The sequence below is a fragment of the Pholcus phalangioides genome, unplaced genomic scaffold (genome assembly GCF_987345545.1).
Source record: "Pholcus phalangioides strain wild (caught in Gottingen) unplaced genomic scaffold, Ppha-v1.0 ptg000003l_1, whole genome shotgun sequence".
NCBI classification, from domain to species: Eukaryota; Metazoa; Arthropoda; class Arachnida; order Araneae; family Pholcidae; genus Pholcus; species Pholcus phalangioides.
Genome location: NW_028301596.1, coordinates 9,646,886 through 9,669,664, shown reverse-complemented (window position 1 = coordinate 9,669,664; position 22,779 = coordinate 9,646,886). Strand labels below are relative to the sequence as shown.

At 38.8% G+C, this 22,779-nt stretch overlaps 1 protein-coding gene across 1 annotated transcript in view; it reads right to left on the bottom strand.

Annotated features, from left to right (window-relative positions):
• LOC149088022 (high affinity nerve growth factor receptor-like) overlaps positions 1–22,779 on the bottom strand; it is a 144,717-nt gene that overhangs the window by 53,279 nt on the left and 68,659 nt on the right. Inside the window, exon 2 of the mRNA XM_089252728.1 lies at positions 19,965–20,039. Within this exon, the coding sequence (XP_089108854.1) occupies positions 19,965–20,039 (75 nt within the window). The remainder of the gene's footprint in view (positions 1–19,964; positions 20,040–22,779) is intronic.

The window sequence follows — 22,779 nt, the reverse complement described above, 5'->3', positions numbered from 1 at the left end:
CTGTGCTCTTTGAGAACAAGTTTTTTGCGAATGGGAAACTGGTTCGCATTCGCGCCTCCAAGTTGGAAAACAGTGTGAAAATAATGACAAAAGGACAGGGGCGTGTGTGTCTCAAGAATTTCGGGGCAGTAAAATGTTCATATGATCCTATTATCCCAGATTTTAAAAAACTGACAGTTGAAGGGAAATCAGCATTCAGAAATTGATACATTCTCACAGAATATATAGGAATACTGAAATTGTCCATGCTGAAAAAAAATGTGAGCAAAAATGGATATAAATTGACACAAATATTAATTAGAAAATTTCTGATCGATGAAAATTTAAAACTGAAGGTAATTTAAAATTAATGAAAGAAACATTTACAAAACTAATGGAAAATTTAGAAATTAACTAAAAACAAAAAAAACAATAGAAAAGAATAATTTCTTCCGTAATTGATGAAATTTCCAGAAATCATGAAAATTCAGAAACAATTCCAGAAATCATGAAAATTCAGAAACAATTCCAGAATTGATTAAAATTTCAGAAATGGACAAAAATTCATAAATAATTTCAGAATCGGTGAAAATTAAAAAAAAATTTTAGACGATGAAAATTCAGAATTAATGAAGGAAATAATTTTCCAGAATTAATGAAATAAATAAATTTATATAAGTTCAAAAACAATGAGTGCAACAATTCCAGAATTGATTAAAATTCAAAAACAATTCCAGAAATGACGAAAATTGAGAAATATCTTCAGAATCGATGAAAATTCAGAAAAATCTCCAGAATTGTGAAACTTCTAAAACAATTGAAGAATTCATGAAAACTCAGAATTTATGATGTAAAAAGTTTTCAGAATTAATGAAAGAAATATTTCCAGGTACATGTATACATAAATTCGGAAACAATGAAAGAAATAACTTCAGAATTAATGAAAGAAATAACTTCAGAATTAATGAAAGAAATAACTTCAGAATTAATGAAAGAAATAACTTCAGAATTAATGAAAGAAATAACTTCAGAATTAATGAAAGAAATATTTCCAGATACATGTATACATAAATTCGGAAACAATGAAAGAAATAACTTCAGAATTAATGAAATAAATAAATTGATATAAGTTCCAAAACAATGAGTGCAACAATTCCAGAATTGATTAAAATTCCAAAACAATGAGTGCAATAATTCCAGAATTAATTAAAATTCCAAAACAATTCCAGAAATGACGAAAATTGAGAAATATCTTCAGAATCGATGAAAATTCAGAAAATGTTGTAGACGAAAATTCAGAAAAATCACCAGAATTGTGAAAACTTAGGAAAAATTCCAGAATTTGTGAAAATTCTGAAAGAATTGAAGAATTCATGAAAACTCAGAATTTATGATGTAAAAAGTTTTCAGAATTAATGGAAGAAATAACTTCAGAATTAATGAAAGAAATAACCTCAGAATTGATGTAAGTCCGGAAATAATGATAGAAATAATTCCAGAGTAAATGAAAATTCAGAAAATATGAAAGAAATTATTCCAAATTTGATGAAAATTGAAAATAAAGGAAAAGAATAATTCCAAGTTTTGGAAATCTTCAATTATTGAAGTCACCCCCCCCCCCATTTGATAAGGGGATCTAAGTCTCTAAGTCTCTTTTGTCCACAACGGGAAACAAAAATGTTATAGTCACCTGCGGCAAAAACCCTATTGTACGCACAAACTCCTAGCTTTTAACGATGCGGGGATTTTGGATAACATATGCTTTTGACGTATACGAAGCGTATCAACGTTCATACGACGAATGCATGATCGAGCATTTCGACGACTGAATCTCGAGAGAGACAATATGCAAAATGTACCATTAATAATTAACGTGAATGGTTAATGTGTATGTTTGTGTTTTGAAGAGGCTTGCCCAGTGGATAATCGATGCTGCATTTATCGAAGGGTGCCCTCAGATCTCTTCCGTCAAAATGAGATGTAGTACACGCTAGCACAAACAGCTTTTGCAATGGAACCTGGGGTCGCAAACGACATTTTTGTTCAGTACTTTGAAATTTCAGCCACTCACGAGAAAAAAAAGGAGGAAAAATATCTCCCCACGCACATAACACCGTTAGAAAGGAAAAAGGGGACGACATTCTTTTTCTCGGTAATTGCCTACAGGGACGGCAAAATAACAGAAAAAATACATAAATAACAGAAATAATCCGCTGGAAGAGGAACAACCTGCGGATCGGCAATAAAATCAAATAGGGGCCATCCAAGTATGACGTAAGCAGATTTTCAGCCATTTTTGACACCCTTCCTTCCTCCCCCCCCGTCAGCAAAATTTCGTGAGCAGCGTAGAATATTACATATTTCCAAAAAGGGGTGGTTGATGACGTCAGCAACCTTCAAACCCGTAACCCCCCTCCCTCTCGATGCTGACGTAATACTTTAATACAAATACAAATACAACGCCACAACAGGCAAATTGTCCAACGAGGTGGTTGACTTAAGAACATCATGGATCCCCGAGCCATTTTTTGGAGGCCCTACCTACTACTGCTACACCACACATGCACCCCGCCCACACACCCCCCTCCCCTCCCCGCGGAACCCCCAATGAATTGGTACATGCGGGAACGTGCGTGTACGTGTAGTGAAACCTGACGTGAAGTTTTTTGTTTCTCTGTAATGCTTGTTATGTGTAGTGCTGCCATCTGCCACCAGTTTTTCTAACTATGAGTGAAGTATTATGATTGAATGATTTATCGTTGTAGGACTGTTGCTCTCTGTGGCGAGACTTTTTAACGGGGAGATCGGCTCGCATTTGCGTCTTGAAGTTGGGAACCACAGAAAACCAACTTCAGCCGACCACCACTGTGGGGTTCGAACCCGGATCCTCGCATCGCGAGTCCGTCACTATGACCCCATACACATACACAACATTAAATGGACTGTATTTTATTTATTAAATCTGAAATTAAGTATTCGCTTCACGAATTGTGGATGAAATCTCTCGAGTTGGTTGAAATATTCGGTTGGTGTGGAGGATGAAATATTTTGAGGACTGCAACCGGTCCACAAATAGCACAACATTGCTCTAAATCAGACAAAACATTTTGTCTGATTTTTATCCTTGATACGACAGGTATTTCAAGATCTCGTTGCGGTACCTCACGGCATTTATTCCTTCACCAATCAATTATCGAGTCAAAGACGATTAAGTAAAGTCAATAAGAAACCAAGAATAAGTACTTTTACCGGAAAGAAATAAGTAATGAACACGTAGACAGAGAGAGAAAGGACAATAGATATAATCTGTTACAATGGAATGCCACAGAAGAAATTCCTTAGGCATGATAATCAGCGAGTTTTCCCCCTCCTCCAAATTGTTTCTCTTGCTTTTTCCTATATGGCTGTAAAGGCTCTCAACACCCACACAAACTAGACGAAAAATCGATGAACGGTCTAGATACAAATGTATATCCACGCTTATTTTGCCTTCTTTGTTTAGCCGTCCGAAAGAATGTAACTAAAAAAAGAGCTTTTACTTTCTCTCAGTGTCGACTTCGCTCCTCTTGAGATGCAGAGCTATCAATTCTAGATTATCCTTGCGTCACTGCGAATTTGTGTCGAAGAGTTTTATTCCAAAAATAAATCGTATTTCGACGCATTATTCAACTTCGAGAACTTCTTTTTTCTTTTGGTTCGTATCAATTGGAGAAAATTTCGTTTGCGTGCACGTAAAACTTTGGGATTGGGAACTCCCCAAGGAATAAAATCACATTTTGGTTCTTTCATTGTTCGTTTTGTGTCCTGTTCCATGTGAATGTTCATGTAGAATTTCAAAAAAAAACCCCATCAAATGAGACTTGAGCTTTTTCTGTGTCTTTTCTTTCAGATATTCTGACCTCACTGAAAGAGTTTTCGGCATTTTATGTAATTAATGGTATTTATGTTTTGGTCGTGTTCAAGGAAAGAATTGGATTTTTATTTGGCTGAGAGTTTCGCAAGGCGGTTGTGGTTCAAGAGGCCTCACAAGAAGTAAATTGATTTCAACAAATATACCGTATAATAAGAGATTCCTATAAATAGAATGTTCGGTCGGACATAGAATTCTTCGTTTGAAGGAACTGTCGCAGTATCTCTTATTCTTTTTGTGTTAGTTTTACCGGGATAAATTGATTTCATATGATTTTCCTCGTACTACGGAGTATAAGGATAAATCTCACGATAATTTCATTCCCCAAATGTTCCGATAATGTTAGATAAATTTCAATTTTCATCCGAATCATATTCAGTTTCTGCTGCTTTGAGAACGCGGGGCTACAAACAAATATCCATATGAAGAAAACATCACCCTCTATATGGAGGAAGTTCCACCATTCAACTCAATTTGAAGTGATATTGTTTGTTTCGCCATCTGTTGATCATTGTTTCTACTATATACAATGAAACGGTGTCTAAGCTCCCAAGTGTTTGCATTCCGATAAAATATTGATTTTTTTTTTAAATTTAGCAAATTTTTCTCTTTTTCTTCTAAATCAGCGAAGATGGAGTACCTATATTGGGGGGGGGGAGCCTTCACGCCACAATGCGTGAAATAAGAAAGGCAGGGTCGTGTCTTCAGTGATGTAGATTGCAGCATGCTTGCCCGGTATGTAAGAGGGCTTGGGTTGTGTCCCATCGTGTCTCGGCGAAGACCTGATTACTTTTATTTCCGAGTTCGCCTCGGTATGATATCCAGAAAATATCTGTTTCCTTAATATGTTGGGCTGAGAAAAAAACCCTGTATTTCATAGTTTGCTTGAATAGTTGAAGATGGTGTTGGAAGTCATACAAATTCATTTGTCTCCAAAAGTCATGGATGCAATCTCACTTCTCTGCCTCGAAACCGTCACAGAGCCTAAATAAGCGTCTAAAATAAGGGCTGTTTCATGACTGCTGGAGTCGTTGTATCAGCTGACGTCACGTGTAACGTTATTGTCCTAACAAAACCACGTGCGATGCGCCCGTTTTGCTACCTTGTTAATTACGATAGTTTGCAATCGTTGTACTGTCCATTTTACTGAATGTTTTCCAAAATTATGTTTTCGATTATTGTCAATAGCGTCTGCATATTCGTTGATTTTTTTCGTTCAACCACTTAAACTTTTATAATGCGAAAGTTTGTTATTTTTTTTAAGAATCAATTTCCAGCTAGAATACTCGTCTCGGATTCATTTCAGCTGAATCGCGTACGTTAGATAATTTGTATTTGGATGATTAGAAGCCAACTCGAGACAAATGATTTCAATTACCTTTTAAACGTTCTAAAATTTTCAATTAGCTCTTTGTTTTCATTTGAAATTCGGTGTAGCTTTTAAAAGCCTTGGACTTCGTTATAATCAAAACAACTACAACATAAAAGTAGGAGAAGCAAATATTTTTTTAAAAAATCTAATATATACAATATTTGAAGTTATTATTTCCCATGCTTATATTAAAAGGCATTATAAAAATCAGATGAATAATTAACATTATTCAACTACTATTTCTTGGATTTAATCCATTTCTTAGCTCTTAGATTATAAAATCACCACACGCACATACCAGTGACACTAAAACAACACTATAACGAGATATCTCTCACTTAAAAACAGTAAAAAAAGCAACTAAAATACGTCCATACAGTTCGTTTTGTGTGCTCTCATGACATCTGCTAAAAAAAGTATCAGGACCGTGACGTCACGTAGCAGCTCAGAGACCACACCCACTGAGCCAAGGCGACAAGCGCCAGTTTAGAGGGGTGAAATGATCCATATTGCCCTAATGTACTCACAGAGATCAGAACACGCATTATTACCAGACCTCTCTTTCTCTGTATTACGGAAACTTTCCGTCTTGAAAAGATGTGCTGCATTTATGTGGTAAGGTGGTAAAAAACCTAATAACTCACATGATGCCTACAGTATTCCTCATAACCGGTACGCCATCTCTGAAAACAATCGTCCTAGCTAACTGGAGAGAATCACTAGCGAGAAGAAATGAGCACAACATAACAAAATGTAACTCTGATATGCATTGCGCTAGGTATCAAATTATTAGGTACGCTTCCAATAATTAATAAATACTTTATTCAAAACTCTCTCTCTGTGTGTCATTAAATTTCTAGAAATTCAATAACAAAGCTTCTCTTTTACGAAACTTTAGTGTGATTACAATAAAGCAAGTCTCACTGTTGAACATCATGAGAGCAATTTAAAGTATGTTATCACTGTTCCACTTGTCAACCATACTTGAAAGTCGAATAAACTCGGTATTGTATGTTATCCAATCTCATTCCATAATCCCGCATTTCCAATATAGACGGTCTACATCTCTGAGCACGGCCCGAAGCCCTGCCCGACTCAACTCATCTGGAATAATTGTCCACTCATACACCATTTTAACTAATCTATCCAATGTTAAAATTCTGAAAGTTTTATTTAAATGTTTTATTCAAATACACACAATCAATCCTACACTGAAATTTCATCGTACTTTCATGAAAATATATTGAAAGGAACGGTGACACAAAATAAAATTCAATCTCCTTCGTAAAAAGAAAATGTAGATGGTAGAAACAAAAAGTTGTTTGTTCGATAAATTTCATTTGATCCGCGCACAAGAGAAATCGTTAGTTTCTAGTCCCGTGAATAATTAGAGTGGGGCAAACCAACTGGAAACGCTATTCATTGGCGCTGCTCCTTCGAAGAATTCACTAAAGAATCGCCGTCTTGTGATTCTGGATTGTCCTCTAATGAATATAATCCCTAATCTCGGATGTTCGTACCTACATCGTTAATCATTTCTGTTTGAGGTCTTTCGATCGAAACAATTTTGCTTCTCGTGCAATGGTTTAAGATTTACCTCCATCTGGTGACCTTTGATAAAATTTGAGCCCGGTTGTGTAAAACGCAATTTTTTTTACAGATTTGAACACCATGCTGACCATGCTCTATCGTATCGCAACAAATGTTCAATATCTCTTGATGTGTCAGTTGCTGTTCCATAGGAGTGTAATGGATAAATCTTGCTCTCACAAATTCGACTGTACTTCCACTTTTATTGTTGTAAATGCGTCTTCAGGTTTGGGTACCGAACAAGCCGTCCTACAAAAAATACAAGTACTTCGCCCCAATAGGCAAACTGCCCCACGAAATGGTTACAAAAAGGCGAAAGAAGGCCCATAAAAATATGAATTCCAAATACACTCATGTCAATAAATTAACGATAATGCCAGCTTCGGCAAATAAAGGTTCAGAAACAAAACACACGTTACTTATTCATAAAGCCCATTTATTAAACAAAAGATAAAGAACAAAAACGATGGTGTATGTATGATAACATTCATAAAAACTACGATTTTTGCTCCCTGGAGCAATTGTAAAAAATATCTCCTTTACAAAAACTTACACTATTACATGGTTGGTATGATGGTTAATACCTTGTATGTCTCCCATGCGATGAAATACAGTCCGTACAACGCCTAGGCATGCTCAGTATCAAATTATCGATCTGATCTTGGGGAAGATCACTCCACTCAGCAAGCAATGCTCTCCGAAGTTGCGGTACACATGTAGGAGGTGGTTGACGGGCTGCAACTCGTTGGCCAAGCATGTCCCACACATGCTCTATCGGATTCAAGTCAGGTGAGAATGCTGGCCATTCCATACGGGTTATATCCTCAGATTCAAGGCATTCGTTTACGATGTTTGCTCGGTGAGGACGGGCGTTGTCATCCATAAACACAAATTCTGCGCCCATGGCACCCCTAAACAAACGTACATGTTGTTCCAGAATGATGTCCCGATAAATTTGGGCTTTCATGGTTCCAGTTTGAACATGCAGATATGTTCTGGTACCCAGTATAATTCCACCCCAAACGAGCAATGTTGCACCACCGTAACGGTGTCGTTCAATGATGTTGTCTTGGTGGTAACGGGTACCTGGCGTTCTCCATATGAAAGTCCGACGTGAATCAGACTGCAAGCTAAACCTGGACTCGTCGGAAAACATCACACAAGCCCACTGTGACGATGTCCACATTGCATGTTCTCTACTCCAGGCTAATCGCTGCCGACAGTGAGTTGCCGTGAGCGGAACACATCTGACAGGGCTGCGAGCATATAGACCAATATCTCCCAAACGTCTGTACACGGTTTGCCTTGAAACTGTGATACCCGTGGCTGCAGATAGCTGACGAGACAGGTCGGATGCTGTGCTCCGTCTGCTTCTTTTGGCAGTTACTGCCAAATACCGGTCTTCATTCGGCGTTGTAACTCGGGGGCGACCTGTACTGTAACGTCTACTGACATTTCCGTTATCTTGGAATCGTTGCCAAAGCCTAGAGATGACACTTTGGGCAATTCCAAGTTCCTCGGATACTTCCATCTGAGTACGCCCACATTCCAGGCAGCCGATAATTCTACCACGTAAAAAAATTCATCCACATGCGTCCTCTGTGTCATAACTATTCGCTTATGGCACTGAGCACCTTACAGAACTCTTGTGAACAATTTTACTTTTTTGCCACCATTCCTTATATACCCCCCTTTTACACTCTCGTCATTGTGACGTACTATCGGCATCATGTGGTGACTTCCTGAAATTTGCATATCATTCTTGCAGATGTGTGTGATAATTCTACAGGTGAAATTTTTACTTTAGATTTCGATTTCCGTGTGATTCTGAATTATCCTTAATTTATGGACATGAGTGTACATTTAAAAATTCAGCAACGCAAAAAGCAATTTTTATGAAAAACTAAAACTTATAGGAAAAATATAATGTATGGCCAATAAAAAAATGATCATTTCTCCATCTAAGTATGGATAACTTCTCGTTTCTCCCCAACATAAATGTGATGTTTCTTTTTAAGCGTGTACTGGAATTCCCGTCCCTCGAAGATAAGTTGATCAATTTATTCACATCCCTGTTAAGGAAAAACTCCGGGCGACACCACAGCCTGTAGTTGTCCCTTACTAAACGGTACTGGTGTTCCCTTGACGGAGCACTTGATTGATGGTGTATTATTAACTCATGGTCCGTCCTACCATTCCGATCAAATTTTTAAACACTTTGATCTTATCCCCGACACCTGCGTTTTTCCAATGTAAGCATATTGGAAAAACCAAGTCTCTTTTCATAGCTCGAGGCCCGTGTACCTATGACAGCCCAGGTAGCTCTTCTATGCACTTCTTCGAACAAGTCTGCCTTTCTTAAGATATGATCTCTAAAGCAGCTTACTCGAGATCAGGACGAACTAAGCCTCGTAAAAACGGAAGAATGACTCCAAGAGAACATAAAGAGACCCTCTTAAAAATAAATCCGAACATTTTATTTGCTTCTTCGACCATCGCTGAACAATGTTCAAAAAAACTAAGCCGCTCATAAATTAGAATTACAAAATTGGGGAGCCCACTTACTTCCGAAATAATATTACCATTCAATTCGTAAGTGAAACTCTGGGATGTTCAAACCAAAATGAGCAAACATGCACTTGTCAGCAATAAAGGACAAGCTCTATTTTTTGCCCAAACTACAATCACATTTAAATTGGTCTACATTAACATCCTGCTGCTTGGTTTCCCGACTACAACTATTAGTTTCACGTTGTATGAAAAATCTCAAACTGCAAATTTACCAATAATCTCATCAATACCCTGATCGAATTTATTGATAAAAAATGAAAAGGTATGGGACCAAGAACACTTACTTGAGGGACTACATTTGTGACACTTGTCCAATCAGAAAATGCTTCAATCACCATAACCCACTGTGACCCATCTCACGACCACGATCCCATCCAGTTCAATAAGTTGCCCCTGATCCCATTCATTTGAACGCTTCAAGAGTTTATAATGTCGGACCCTATCGGATGACTTTTGGAAATCAAGGTAGATAACTTCGACGTTTTTGCTTTTGCGGATAGCTTTAGTCACATGTTCACGTAGAAGCAAAGTAGGTTGGTCACGCATGGCGTTCCCTTCCTGAACCAGGGCTAATTTTCCTCCACTAAGAGATGTAAAAGACGTATTCTTGCATAGAATGACCAACAGTCACAATCTTGTTCCTATGAACAAACAGTCTCAAACTTCTGAAGTGTTTGAAAAGTTTACCGCGAAATCAGACTCAAGACAATCAAGATATTTTTGTGAACATATATTTGTGTTATACTTTATATACTTTCATGACTCGAAAAATTCTCCAACATAATTGACGCTTTTCAAAGCAATGAGTTAACATCACCTATAGGCGTCAAAGCCTGGTTCAGATACGGTTAAAATCGATAAAATACTTCAAAAACCTTGAATACACTTGGATCTATGTATACTTCGGTGGATCCATCTAAGACAACACGTGCGTGAAATCAGTGTCTAAGAGAAAAAATTTCCACGTTCATTCCATTATCTTTGTTATTATACGGATTAATTTCCTAAGACTCCATCATCAGCGACATATAAGTGTAGAAATTCTTCATTAGATAAAAACGATGGTACTTGACTCTACTTGAAGATTTTTTTCCCCCTTTCAATATTGACATTACTTCGCAAGACAAGAGTCCTTACAGACAATGAAAGGGATAAAAAGTATAGTTTCGCATTATTATTTGTTCAATGCACACCATACACATGAAATCCTCGTTATAAGTTCCTGTATGGCACATTAAAATTTGAAGCTATCTTTTACTAATTTACCAACAATATAAAATAATCAAATTCAAAGGACTCTTAAAATGACATTCATTGTGAATAGATAAATTCCTGATGTTTCTGAGATCTTGAAATAACATTTAGTTTCGTTTATGTCTATAATATTATATTCAGGGTGTATAGCTAACAGAACGAACCGCAAATTACTGGCAAACCTTTGATCATAGAGTAGAGGTGAAAATTAAAAAAGAAATTCCTAGTGCCCAATGGTGACTAGACCTGATAAATCAAGTAGCCACTCATGAACGTGAGCAAAAGAAAAATACAATAATTTCAACGTTGGCTGATCTCCACACACCTATTATTTTCACATTGACTTGCTTTGAAGCAAACTGCAAATAGAAAATAACTTCACTCGTATGTTTTTCATCTATTTATCGCCCATCATTTGTGTTTAGCGAGTATATAAACATTGACTGAAATACAGGGCGTCCATAATTAAAAGACCCTATTTTAAAAAGTAGCCTACAGACGAAACCAGTCATCAGAAAATTGTTAAATTTTGTGGAGGACTTCATGAAGTGATGAAAATTTGTTTCGGGGGGGGGGGAAGTATTTGCACATTGTCGCGACTAGAGGGCGTTTTATTAAGAAATGACACATTAAGTTTACAACTTAACAATTGTTAAACACTTACAATTTTTACTGCAAGAGAACATGTTCCATATGATGGCCATCATTTTCAGATACCATGTGGAATCGCAAGCTGGCATGTTCCACAACTGACCGAAGCGTGTGCGGGGAAATGCTCAGCACGTGGCCTGAAATGTTGCTTTTAAGGTTATGTAAAGCTCTTGTTTTGTCACGACTTACCAGAAGTTTCAAATGCCCTCAAAGCCAAAAATCTGATGGATTGAGGTCCAGGGATCGGGGAGGCCATATATTAGGGAAGTGCCGGCTGTTGACACGTTCTTCTGTAAAATGTGTTTTAAGAGCATTCTTAACACACACTGCAATGTGCTCCGTCTTGCATAAAGATTTTGTCTGCAAAGCAGTGACGTGATTGCAGAGCCGGAGCAGTATCACTCTGTAACAGCAGTGCATATCGCTTCCTGGCGATCAAACATGTTACTGGAGCTGTAGAACGTAACACCTCGTAGAAGTAGGACCTAGAATAAATGATGCAGTAAATCCACACCATACCGTCACTTTTAGTGAATGCAACGGATCCTCTAAGATAGCGTGTGGATTTTCTGGTTCCCAAATTCGGCAGTTGTGAGTATTAACTACTACTACTACTACTACTTAACCGAACATGCACCTCGTACACATTCCTCTACGAAATTTCAAACGAATCAGCACATGATGGAGTGAGAGAATGTTTCTAGGTTTACAACACCTGCGGCGTGAAACATCACATAAATTTACATGTTTACCATAGGTATTCAAAGTGAAACGCCCTCTGGTGGCGACATGTGCAAATATTTTTTTCCCCTTGGAACAAATTCCTATCACTTCATGAAGTCCTCCACAAAATTTCACAATTTTCTGATGACCGGTTTCGCCTGTAGGTTGCTTTAAAATAGGGTCTTCTAATTATGGACGCCCTGTATATACCAAGCAATCATTAATTTTCAATAGTTTACGATTTTTGCTGTGACGCTTAAGGGGTTAAACCAGGAACGCCTGCTTCGAATATGTTCATACTAGGTATTTATTGTGTTGTGTCTATTGACACTTTATACCGGGACACCCCTTTTCACGAGCCGGATGGAACACCTTGGTGGGCTTCCTTTGGTCCGCGGGACGGAGGTTGTGCGTATCCTGTCGATAAAATGTGAAAAAATAAAATAAATATTTGCTGAACTTTGTTTCATTGTATTTTTTCAATTTCAATAATGCAAAAACACATCTTGAAAATTCAAAAAGAAATTCAATGCTCGGGTCTGACCGAGCATGGAGGGTCATGTTCTCCCAGTTCAACTCAGGATTCCCGCAGATCCAGGAAAAGTGATGGGGGAGGGGTGGGGGTTATCTCTCCTCCCAAGAGCCGCTGAAAAGTATCGGGGTAAATTCACCTGTCCTGTAAAATAAAAGATGATCCAATCACCTTTATTCACCCCTCCAGACATGGGGAGAACGACATGAGTGATTCGAAACTTGTGCGTACGGGGCAAGGGGAGCCGCCACTATAAATGTTTGCTAACTTTTCCGACACAACTCTGCCTATTTTGAGGTAACGGAAGTAAAGTGCTTTGCATCAGTCCGGGGTTGTGGAGCAGTTTTATCTATCTATCTATCACCCTCCAGACACATCTCTGGATCCACTTGCCTCCACTCCATTCGCAGATGAAGATGTGTGTGCCTTGGCTCAATCGCAGATTCCGTTATGAGGGGGAGGAACGATCGTTCCTCCCAAGAGCCGAATAATACGGGGAAATATTTCTGTCCCGTAAAATACGGGATGATTCCAAAAATTTAGACAACTCGCCTCTCCTGACACATCATCCTAGATCCGCGAATGTTCAGCTAAGATTGTAAAGTTTATTCACACAATGTGTGGTTTCCGAGCGAAAATTCTTTTTCGAAATTTTGTTGACGTTTTTCCTATTCCTGCTTGAAATCATACCAGGAAATCGGAAAACAAACTGAATACATTGTACTTACAAGTGACGAAATTTCGAAGTACCTGTTCAGTAATTTGAAACGAAAAAACTTTCAAATGAGCGAAATGTTTTTGGAGGAAATAAAGTCTGAATCGGTGGCAACGCACTAGAAATGAAGAGAGATCTCGTGTTTCTTACAAATCACTTGAGCAACGTTGAAATGGGATATTGGAGAGGTTTCATTTTGTTTGTCTTTTACAGATAAAAATGAATTTTCTTGTGTGGTGAAGTCATTAATAAGAAGAATTTCTCAAAAGTACTTGAAATTGAAAAAAAAACAAATCCTAGAATATAAAAATTTCTTTCTTTTCAAGACAATTTTCGAGAATTTTCTCCACTTCCGTTGTGTCTTTTTTTCTCTGAAATAGGAATTTCTCAGCGAAAAACAGGTAGTTCCACTTTTGATCAATTTTCAGCCAACCGAAAATAAGTTTAAAATTTAAATTTTCCAATTTGTGCCAACACTTTGTCTTCCATTCATTATTTATTTATTTTTTTTTTAAATTTCATTGGTGTCAAGTGGCACAAAGACTGCGCCAAACAAGTCATATTTCCTGTTTTTTATACGGCTCTTGTTGTGAAATCTTCGGGTTTCAAAGTGAATTGTGCGTCAAATTTTGTAGTGGCTACATAAGCGATTAATGCTTTAGGGTGCGTTTTATTTTCAGAATGATTAATTAAAAGTTATCCAAAGTACGTATTACGGTCAAACTCGGTTGTAACGACACCTCGGGTATAACGACATTAAGTGGTTCCTGCGACTGATTCTTAAAGATAATAATGCTAATGACCCTTGCTTACAATACCAACGAAAACACGGAAAACTAGGATATAACGACGCATTTTTCGCTATTTCTGCTTCGTTTTTATGGCTTTTCCCCGAGAAATTCCTAGAATTAAAGGGCAGAACATGAAGAAAATGTTTGTCCGTTGTTCTATTCATACGGAATGATGAAAAAAAAAATTTATTTCATGTTTAACTCTGGATGTGTTCATTCTTTACTTTCCATCCATTCTAAATAGCATCGCCCCCTTCTTCAGAAATGTTTTCTCCCCCATCGCCCCCCAACGCAATCTAACCCATAGGATCCTATGTTATATCCGTAGCTTCTACCGCCCCCCCTGGAACGCCCACGGTCTCTATTGATGTTGCTTCTATTTCTAGTACTCATAGCAAACCATGAAAACACCATAAATGTGTACCTATAAAAACCACGTACATGAGCGGAATGTTGATATTTCGCTCATCTACATTCGTTATTTCTTCAAGCTTTGAATTTCGTTTGAAAGGATATCCAAAAATGGCTTCAAAGCCCACCGATCACCTCAATGAATACGGCAGTGGCTGTTTTGTCCCGAGGGTTCCGGCAAATATTACTTGTCCCTATCTATTACCACTCATTCATTTTGTTAAGTGATCTGTGCACGCGCAGTTCCACTGGAAACAATGGGAAATGAATAGGAAAATAAATAGAAAGATTCCAACTTTATACACTCATTGCCATAAAAATTTGCGCACCCAGAAGAAGTCGTCAAAATGAAACGAAATTTTACACATGTAAGTACTACGTTGATATAAGTAACTGATTAGAAAATCCAAGAAAAAGGATCATTTATTGCAGAAAAAAGTACAGATGAACAGAAGTTTTAGTACTCTGTTGGACCCCCCTCTAGCGCGAATGCACGATGCGATACGAGTGGGCATTGAGACATACAAGTTCCGTATGATGTCCTGAGACATCTCGTTCCACAGTTGCTGTAAATGCGCCTCTAGTTCGACCAACCTCGTAGGGTGTCCAACTTGCCGTCCCAAATGATCCCAGATATGCTCGATTGGTGACAAATCTGGGTATAGAGCAGGACAGGGAAGGGTGGTAATGTGGCGGAGGCAGTCTTGTGACATCCTTGCTGTGTGTGGCCTAGTATTGTCTTGTTGAAAAATGGCTCCTGGGAGCCCTGCCATGAGTGGCAACACATGTGGCTGAAGGATGTTATGGACGTACCGCTGGGCTGTCATTGTGCCATGGATCAATATTAGGGGTGACCGTGCATCGTAAGCAATGGCACCCCATACCATGATACCAGCTGTGGGAGCGGTGTGTCGCTGTAAAGCGAAGGCAGGATTGAAGCGTTCACCACGGGGCCTCCACACACGAACACGATTGTCATCACTGCTCAAGTTGAATCTCGATTCGTCGCTGAAGACGACCGTTGCAGTGCAATCCCGTCGTGCTCGACACCACTCCAAACGGAGGCGTTGGTGGGTGGGTGTCATTGGCAGCACACGTAATGGGCGCCGCGATACCAGATGTCCTTCAGCCAGGCGCCTTGCGATGGTTCGTGAAGACACAGGGGCCCCGTAGTGAAGCTGCTGCCTGTGTCTGGATAGCGGCCAATGAGGCAGTTGGCTCTACGCGTGCGTTTCGGATGATGTGACGGTCTTCTCGACGACTGGTCTGTCGAGGGCGTCCTGAACCTGGTCGCCGTGTAAATGACGTCTCTTCTGTCCACTGGTCCCAACACCTCCTAACAGTAAAATCACAACGGCCTAGTTGACGAGCTACTCGCCGAGCTGACCACCCAGCTTCCATCATCCCGATGATTCTTCCCCTATCGAACTCTGACAACTGCTCATATGGTCTTCGACGGCGGCGTAACGGCATGTCTACCTCAGCATTTCCTTTGCAAACGATTAAATACACTCCAGCAAGCTCTGCTTACCGGTTTTATACTCCAAGGAGAACGAAGTTCAACGCCCTCTAGTGGCATTACGCAATGCGAAATCACGCTGCATTTCTAATCATTTGCATATCTGCCCGACATGTACCTTCAGGCCAACTTTCGTTTCGATCCCACAATTATTTCTTGGTGCGCAAATTTTTATGGCAATGAGTGTATATGGCGAATAAATTTAATATCAATAAATTTATCATCACCATTTGAGAGAGCGGTTGCAGTTTTTTGTTGCTAGGGATCACGTCGGTTATAACGGCAATTCTGCGGAACCTTCGATATCGTTATAACTGAGTCAGACTGCATTTCAATTTCTACTTCGTTAGTGAAAGTGTCACCAGATGACTACGCCCAAGTTCTTATGTTCATCTAACGGTGAGAAGGAATACTTAGTGGACATGAAATGTCATTACTTTGTTACTTGCTTATGATATAGTTTTGAAATGCTATAATTAACATTAGTTTGATTATTATTACCTTGCTATTCTTAGTTACCTCATTCGACGCCATTTGCTCATAACTAATCTACTAATGACTATGTCCGGCTAAGATTTTTTAAGTTTAAAATATCTGCATTTGTGACCTTACATTAGAAGGTTAAAGTTGTAAAAAAATTTGAAAAAAGGGACAAACAATTTAGTTTAAAGGGGAAAGCATCAAAACTGATTTAAAGACCAAATTTACAACGACTGAGGCTACACAGATCATGCACAGGAGATCTTGGATCTCTATGTGCAACTTTTGTGTGTGGAAATTAGCTCTAGTTTTGCTTTTTTTCCTCATTACGGCTGCACTGTTTGAGCATTTACCGCATTTAAGTGAGTACCGGGTTGCATTCCTGGAATTCTATGAAAAACTGGTAAAAATGATAATCTCGTAAATTACTGAAAATGATCTGGAAAAAAATTAAGATTCCGAAAACTGCGGTAATTTCGAAATACATACATATAACTTTATTTACTTACATATACAGTGGAACTTCGATTAGCGAGCAATTCGCATAACGAGCAAAAATTTCCGAAAAAGAATTGATTCGATTAACGAGCGATGATTCGCATTACTAGCGAAACTTTTACGCTTTGTTTATTTATTGTCACGTTTTCACAACTGAGCTGATGATTTTTCGCTTTGGTGCACACGTACTGTGGAATTGTAGGTAATGTTCTCCCCTATGGTGTCCGGTCAGCGTGCCTCACTGGAAAATTTGAATGTGACTATTATACGAAACTAGATGTTGCATTGTAATCGCGCGTATGTGTGCGCTTGTTTTTTATATAAATTCTGCTTGACCAGGAGTTGACCATAGATGAATTGATGGACCTCCATTGCATGCAAGAGCAAGGTGAGCAATTCAAGGTATCTTTTTCTGAGGAAGAGAGGTGAGAAGTCTCTCAGTTTTCAAATGTGTTTATAGAGATATGTAAAATGTGCGAATCCGAGCAAAATTCTGTAGAATTGTATCAATGAAATAGAAGCAAGAAATAAATCCTAAAAAGGAGAAATTCTCCGAAAAATCTTAAAAAGGAGACAAAAATCAAGTGTCATCGGATACGCTCTATTTAAAATCGCACAAAAAGAATAAGAATGCAAACAACAGTGAGTCCGTAAATCGTACAACACGAGATATTCCTCCTCTCTCTCGTTGTTTAGAGTAAATTAATTTATATACATTATCGTATGCTTGTTTATGGCGTTATTACATTATACACTGAAGAGCCAAAAAAACTGGTTCACCTGCCTAATATCGTGTAAGGCCCCCGCGAGTCCGCAGAAGTGCCGCAACACGACGTGGCCTGGACTCGACTAATGTCTGAAGTAGTGCTGGAGGTAATTGACACCATGAATCCTGCAGGGCTGTCCATAAATCCGTAGGAGTAAGATGTTCATGTCTGGGGATTTAGGTGGCCAGCGGAAGTGTCTAACGTCAGAAGTGTGTTCCTGGAGTCACTTTGTAGCAATTCTGGACGTGTGGGGGTGTCGCATTGTCCTGCTGAAATTGTCCAAGTCCGTCGGAATGCACAATGGACATGAATGGGTGCAGGTGATCAGACAGGATGCTTACGTACCTGTCACCTGTCAGAGTCGTATCTAGACGTATCAGGGATCCCATATCACGCAAACTGCACACGCCCCATACCATCGCAGAGCCTCCACCAGCTTGAACAGTCCCCTGTTGACATGTAGGGTCCATGGATTCATGAGGTTGTCTCCATACCTGTACACGTCCATCAACTCAAAGCAATTGCAACCGAGACTCGTCAGACCAGGCAACGTGTTTCCAGTCCTCAACAGTCCAATGTCGGTGTTGTCGGGCCCAGGCGAGGCGTAAAGCTTTGTGTCGCGCAGTCATCAAGGGTACACGAGTGCGAAAGCCCATATCGATGATGTTTCATTGAATGGTTCCCACGCTGACACTTGTTGATGGCCCAGCATTGAAATCTGCAGCAATTTGCGGAAGGGTTGCGCGTCTGTCACGTTTAATGATTCTCGTCAGTCGTTGTTGGTCCCGTTCTTGCATTATATTTTTCCGGCCGCAGCGATGTCGTAGATTTAATTTTTTACCGGATTCCCGATATTCACGGTACACTCGTGAAATGGTCGTACGTGAAAATCCAAATTTCATCGCTACCTCGGAAATGCTATGTCCCATCTCTGGTGAGCCGACTACAGCACCACGTTCAAACTCACTTATATCTCGATAACCTGCCGAAACCCGTAGGCCACATATAGGATTGCCTATGACTTCAATGAGCGATTGACATCAAAGAGAAGGTAAACGAGAATAGTTAGGTTTTCACGAAATCATAGACTACCAATTTTACAAATTTATTCATGTTTTTCTACTTTACAATAACATCAACCATTAAAATTTTGAAGTAAATTTGATGATTGAATAAATGGTGTTTATAAAAATATGTTTTATTCTACCACATTATATATTATTTTTCAATATTGTTCTTCAATCGGAAACTTTTTATCAATGTCAATTGAAAAATCATATTAGTTTTATTCGGTATTTGAGCGGTGCTGTCAGAAGGGCCCTCAGAAAGAGGTGATAGATTTCAAGTAAATTATGGTGGGTTAAAATGTTAATATATATACTTTCTGAATTCAGCATGGAACCAGGACCCATCTAAATCCTCGTATCTATGGGGGAGGGCACATGATGAGATCTGGTACTACAATTTCTGGATGTAATTACTTATATGTAAGCTATTAATTCTCTCCAGCCAAGTACGGGTGACCACAGAACACTGTCAGTGCCGTCTTAAAACGTGGACCCACACTGGAACGGCCCGTGGGCCTCGAGTTTGAAAAGGATGCTCATGATAACGATATTTGGTCGAAATTTTCGAGAGCTTCAATATGTGAATAGCATACTAATAAGACAGGCATTAGAAAACTTACTTTATTCAGTTGGGGGGGGGGGAAGCAAAGCCTCCTAGAGTAGTATCTAGGAGGCTTTGGGGGAAGCCGATGGGGCTCTTAAGACGACCCTGCACTTTTCGTGGGGACCCACGAGGTTGAGACGCCCTCCCCGCCAAAAGGGAAGTTTGATTTCTAGCCCAGGGTAGGCGCGGGCCGAAGTCAATATCTCTGAAAATTAAGTGGCTCTTCCAATACATGTATTTTATTGTATTATATATATATATATATATATATATATATAACTATTGCATTGTATTATAGATTAAATGCCGTTCTTATTAGTCATTTTTTGTAAATGAATAATTGTGGAACGAACTATCCGTGTTTCCACTATATCCTGTGGGGGAATTTGATTCGAATATCGAGCGATTCGTACAACGAGCACGTGCGCGGAGCGAATTAAGCTCGTTAACCCAAGTTCCAGTGTACTTTACTCGTATTACACACAGCCTATCACATGAATGTTATACAATATTATCTGCAAGGTACTTACAATTTTTCAAGATTCGGGTAAATGTAAAGCTGTTCTCTCGTCAGAAACTTCAAATTTGATTGCTGCTCTATGATTCTGCAATACACACACAGAAAAAAAAAATATATGAATAACCATTTTCACACAGGATAAGGAAAGAAAACTTATATCCATTAAATTCCTGATAAAAAATATTTGCTTCTTTTTATGAATGCAAGTGCATATTTTAAATAGACGTGTTTTGTATTTCCAATCATCACAGATTATACATACTCTCTGTCACATATCAGAGATACGGGAATAGTTTCTCAAATTCTTGCACTATGTTCGGTATTTACGTATAATCCGTGCCAGGAAGATAAACTGCCAGTAATTGTACCAGTGATAATTACAGCGTAAATTATAGCAACCTCCCCCTTCCCTAAAGAGCCACTTTAGTGATCTCTAAATGTTTCGCGGATCCAAGAGCTCTGGAAATGTGTTCGGCCGCTTAAGTGCTCTGCAACTGTGCAACGCATCACTTAAATAATCTGAGAATGTGCCGCGGGTAATTTAAGTGATCTGAAAATATGCCGCGGGCCGCTTAAATGTTCTGGAATTGTACCACGGGACACTTAAGCGATCTGTAAATGTGCCGTTTAGTTCATTTTTACAAAATTAGGTTTGAAGAGGGCAGGCCGCATCAAGTAACCCCCCTAGGGCCATATTTGGTCCGCGGGCCAAGGAACTTTATGTGATTTATCATTATATGGCTTAGAGGGTTGGTCGCGATGAATTTATTAAAGATAAATTTTGAGTTCATAGCCTAAAAATAACATTGAAATTAACATAAATTGATTATAATAACATATAAAGGTATTTTCTTCCTTTATATCAATTCCACGATCAAGAAAATAAATTTTTGATCGTGGAAAAGGGGCACGAGAGAACCCCCCTATGCCCCCCCCCCCCGTGTACATCTCTGATCCCACCAATATGCGTTAGGTTTCAGAGGGGCAGAGCTGATGACGAAATTTTGCTGACAAGGGGGGAAGGGGGTCAGCGTTTCGCTTACTTTTGCTGACAAGTGGGGGAGGGGGGTAAAAAATGGCTAAACATTTGCTTACGTAATATTTGAACGGCCCTATTGCAGTTCATTATCATTGGAGTTAGGTGGGAAATAAAGGCGCCATCTATCGGTGGTCGTCCCAGACTCAGTAGGTGAAGAAATTGTTTTCTACGTGTTCTTCCTCCCTGTTCAAACCCGTGGATATTGATGGCGACTTTCATGGTCGAATACGAGTAACTTACCACTGCACCACTCGGGCGGATAGTGTTGGCAACCTGGCGCAGATGATACTCATAAGTGCCCAATATTCTCCAACACTTTTTGCAACAGCGGACCGGTGATAATAGTTGAGAACTTCCCAAACCGGCATAAATGGGAGAAATAGTTTGCGGACTGGCAAAAGTAAACAAATACGAGAAAATTTGCAGACCGGCAATAAATACTCGTAAATAAATATGAGGAATATACTTGAAATGAAAGAATAAATAGGAAGAATAACTGAATCATGTCAGGTTTAAAGAATAAAATATACACCAAAAATGGAAAAATTACATTTTTTTCCCTAAAATATCTCCAGGTTCTGCTCTAGGCATGAGTCGTAAGAAAAAAACAAAAACCAGTCTCTAGATGCAAACTTAGCACCTTGAAATTGGTAGTTTTAGGGGAATGAAATATTAGGGGAATATAGTTTTGTTTTTTGATTCCTCAAAAACTTGATTTCTGGACTCATTCCCTTATTAAGACAGACGATTCAATTATGGACAGGTAAAAACAACATATGAGAGCAGGGGAAGTAATTTGTGAGAACCGCCACAAAATACATAAGCAATATATGAACTGCATTTTATATATTGAGTATAAAATTAAGTAAATTGATTACTACATAACAGAAAGTTTTGCGGACCAGCAGGATGGGGTTGAAGAACAATGAAGTTGTTGAAGTGATGACAAATCCGCTCTTGAATGTGTTTTGAGCTTGACATGCAATCAGTTATGAGAATTTTACTATTTCGATCCACGTTCATTATAGCAACCCCCCATCGTTCCAAAGAAAACAAACGCTATAACGGGAACTTTTGTGTCCCGTAGAAATCTAAACATATTTAAATTATGTTTAAATGTACATTTTTCGAGATCAGGTGAAGCTCAGATTTAGCAAGTTTAAGGAAAGGTGCCTTGCAGATTTTTCTTATGCTCAAAGAGGTAGATTTCTGTGAGCTAGGGAAAGAGGCTTGAAAATTTTTGCGTGCTCAGAAAATGTTTTGGAAGTTAAGAAAAGCCTGCTACAACAAAAGATTATAACCTTAATTTATTTATTTCTGTCAAAATTCAAAGTTTCAGGAACGTTGCTGCACACGCATATGGCACAAGGCACGCAGTGTGTCAAAGCCGTCAAACTTGACCGTTCCGAGGTTTTGTGGGTTCAAAAAACCCACCGTATTCCCCAAAATCTTAACTTACAGAAGTGCTACATCCATTTTGGAAGAGACACGTTGCCAAGTCCAACGCGCACGTACATCAATTCATATCGGCTGTAAAGTGGAGGCTCTAGTCTAATTATATGTCGTGTACATTAAAATTGATTGCGGTGTAATAGAAAAATGATCAAATGAACAAACACATAAATCATTAGTGAATGAGTATTTCTGGAAATGAAAATACGCATATATTTTTTTCTATTTTCGATTAGTTATTTTAACTTTAAAAAAATAGAAACTTCCGAAACAATAACATCAAATTTAAAATCCGAATATATTGAGTAAAAAGGTTAGCTCAAGGTTAATTAGG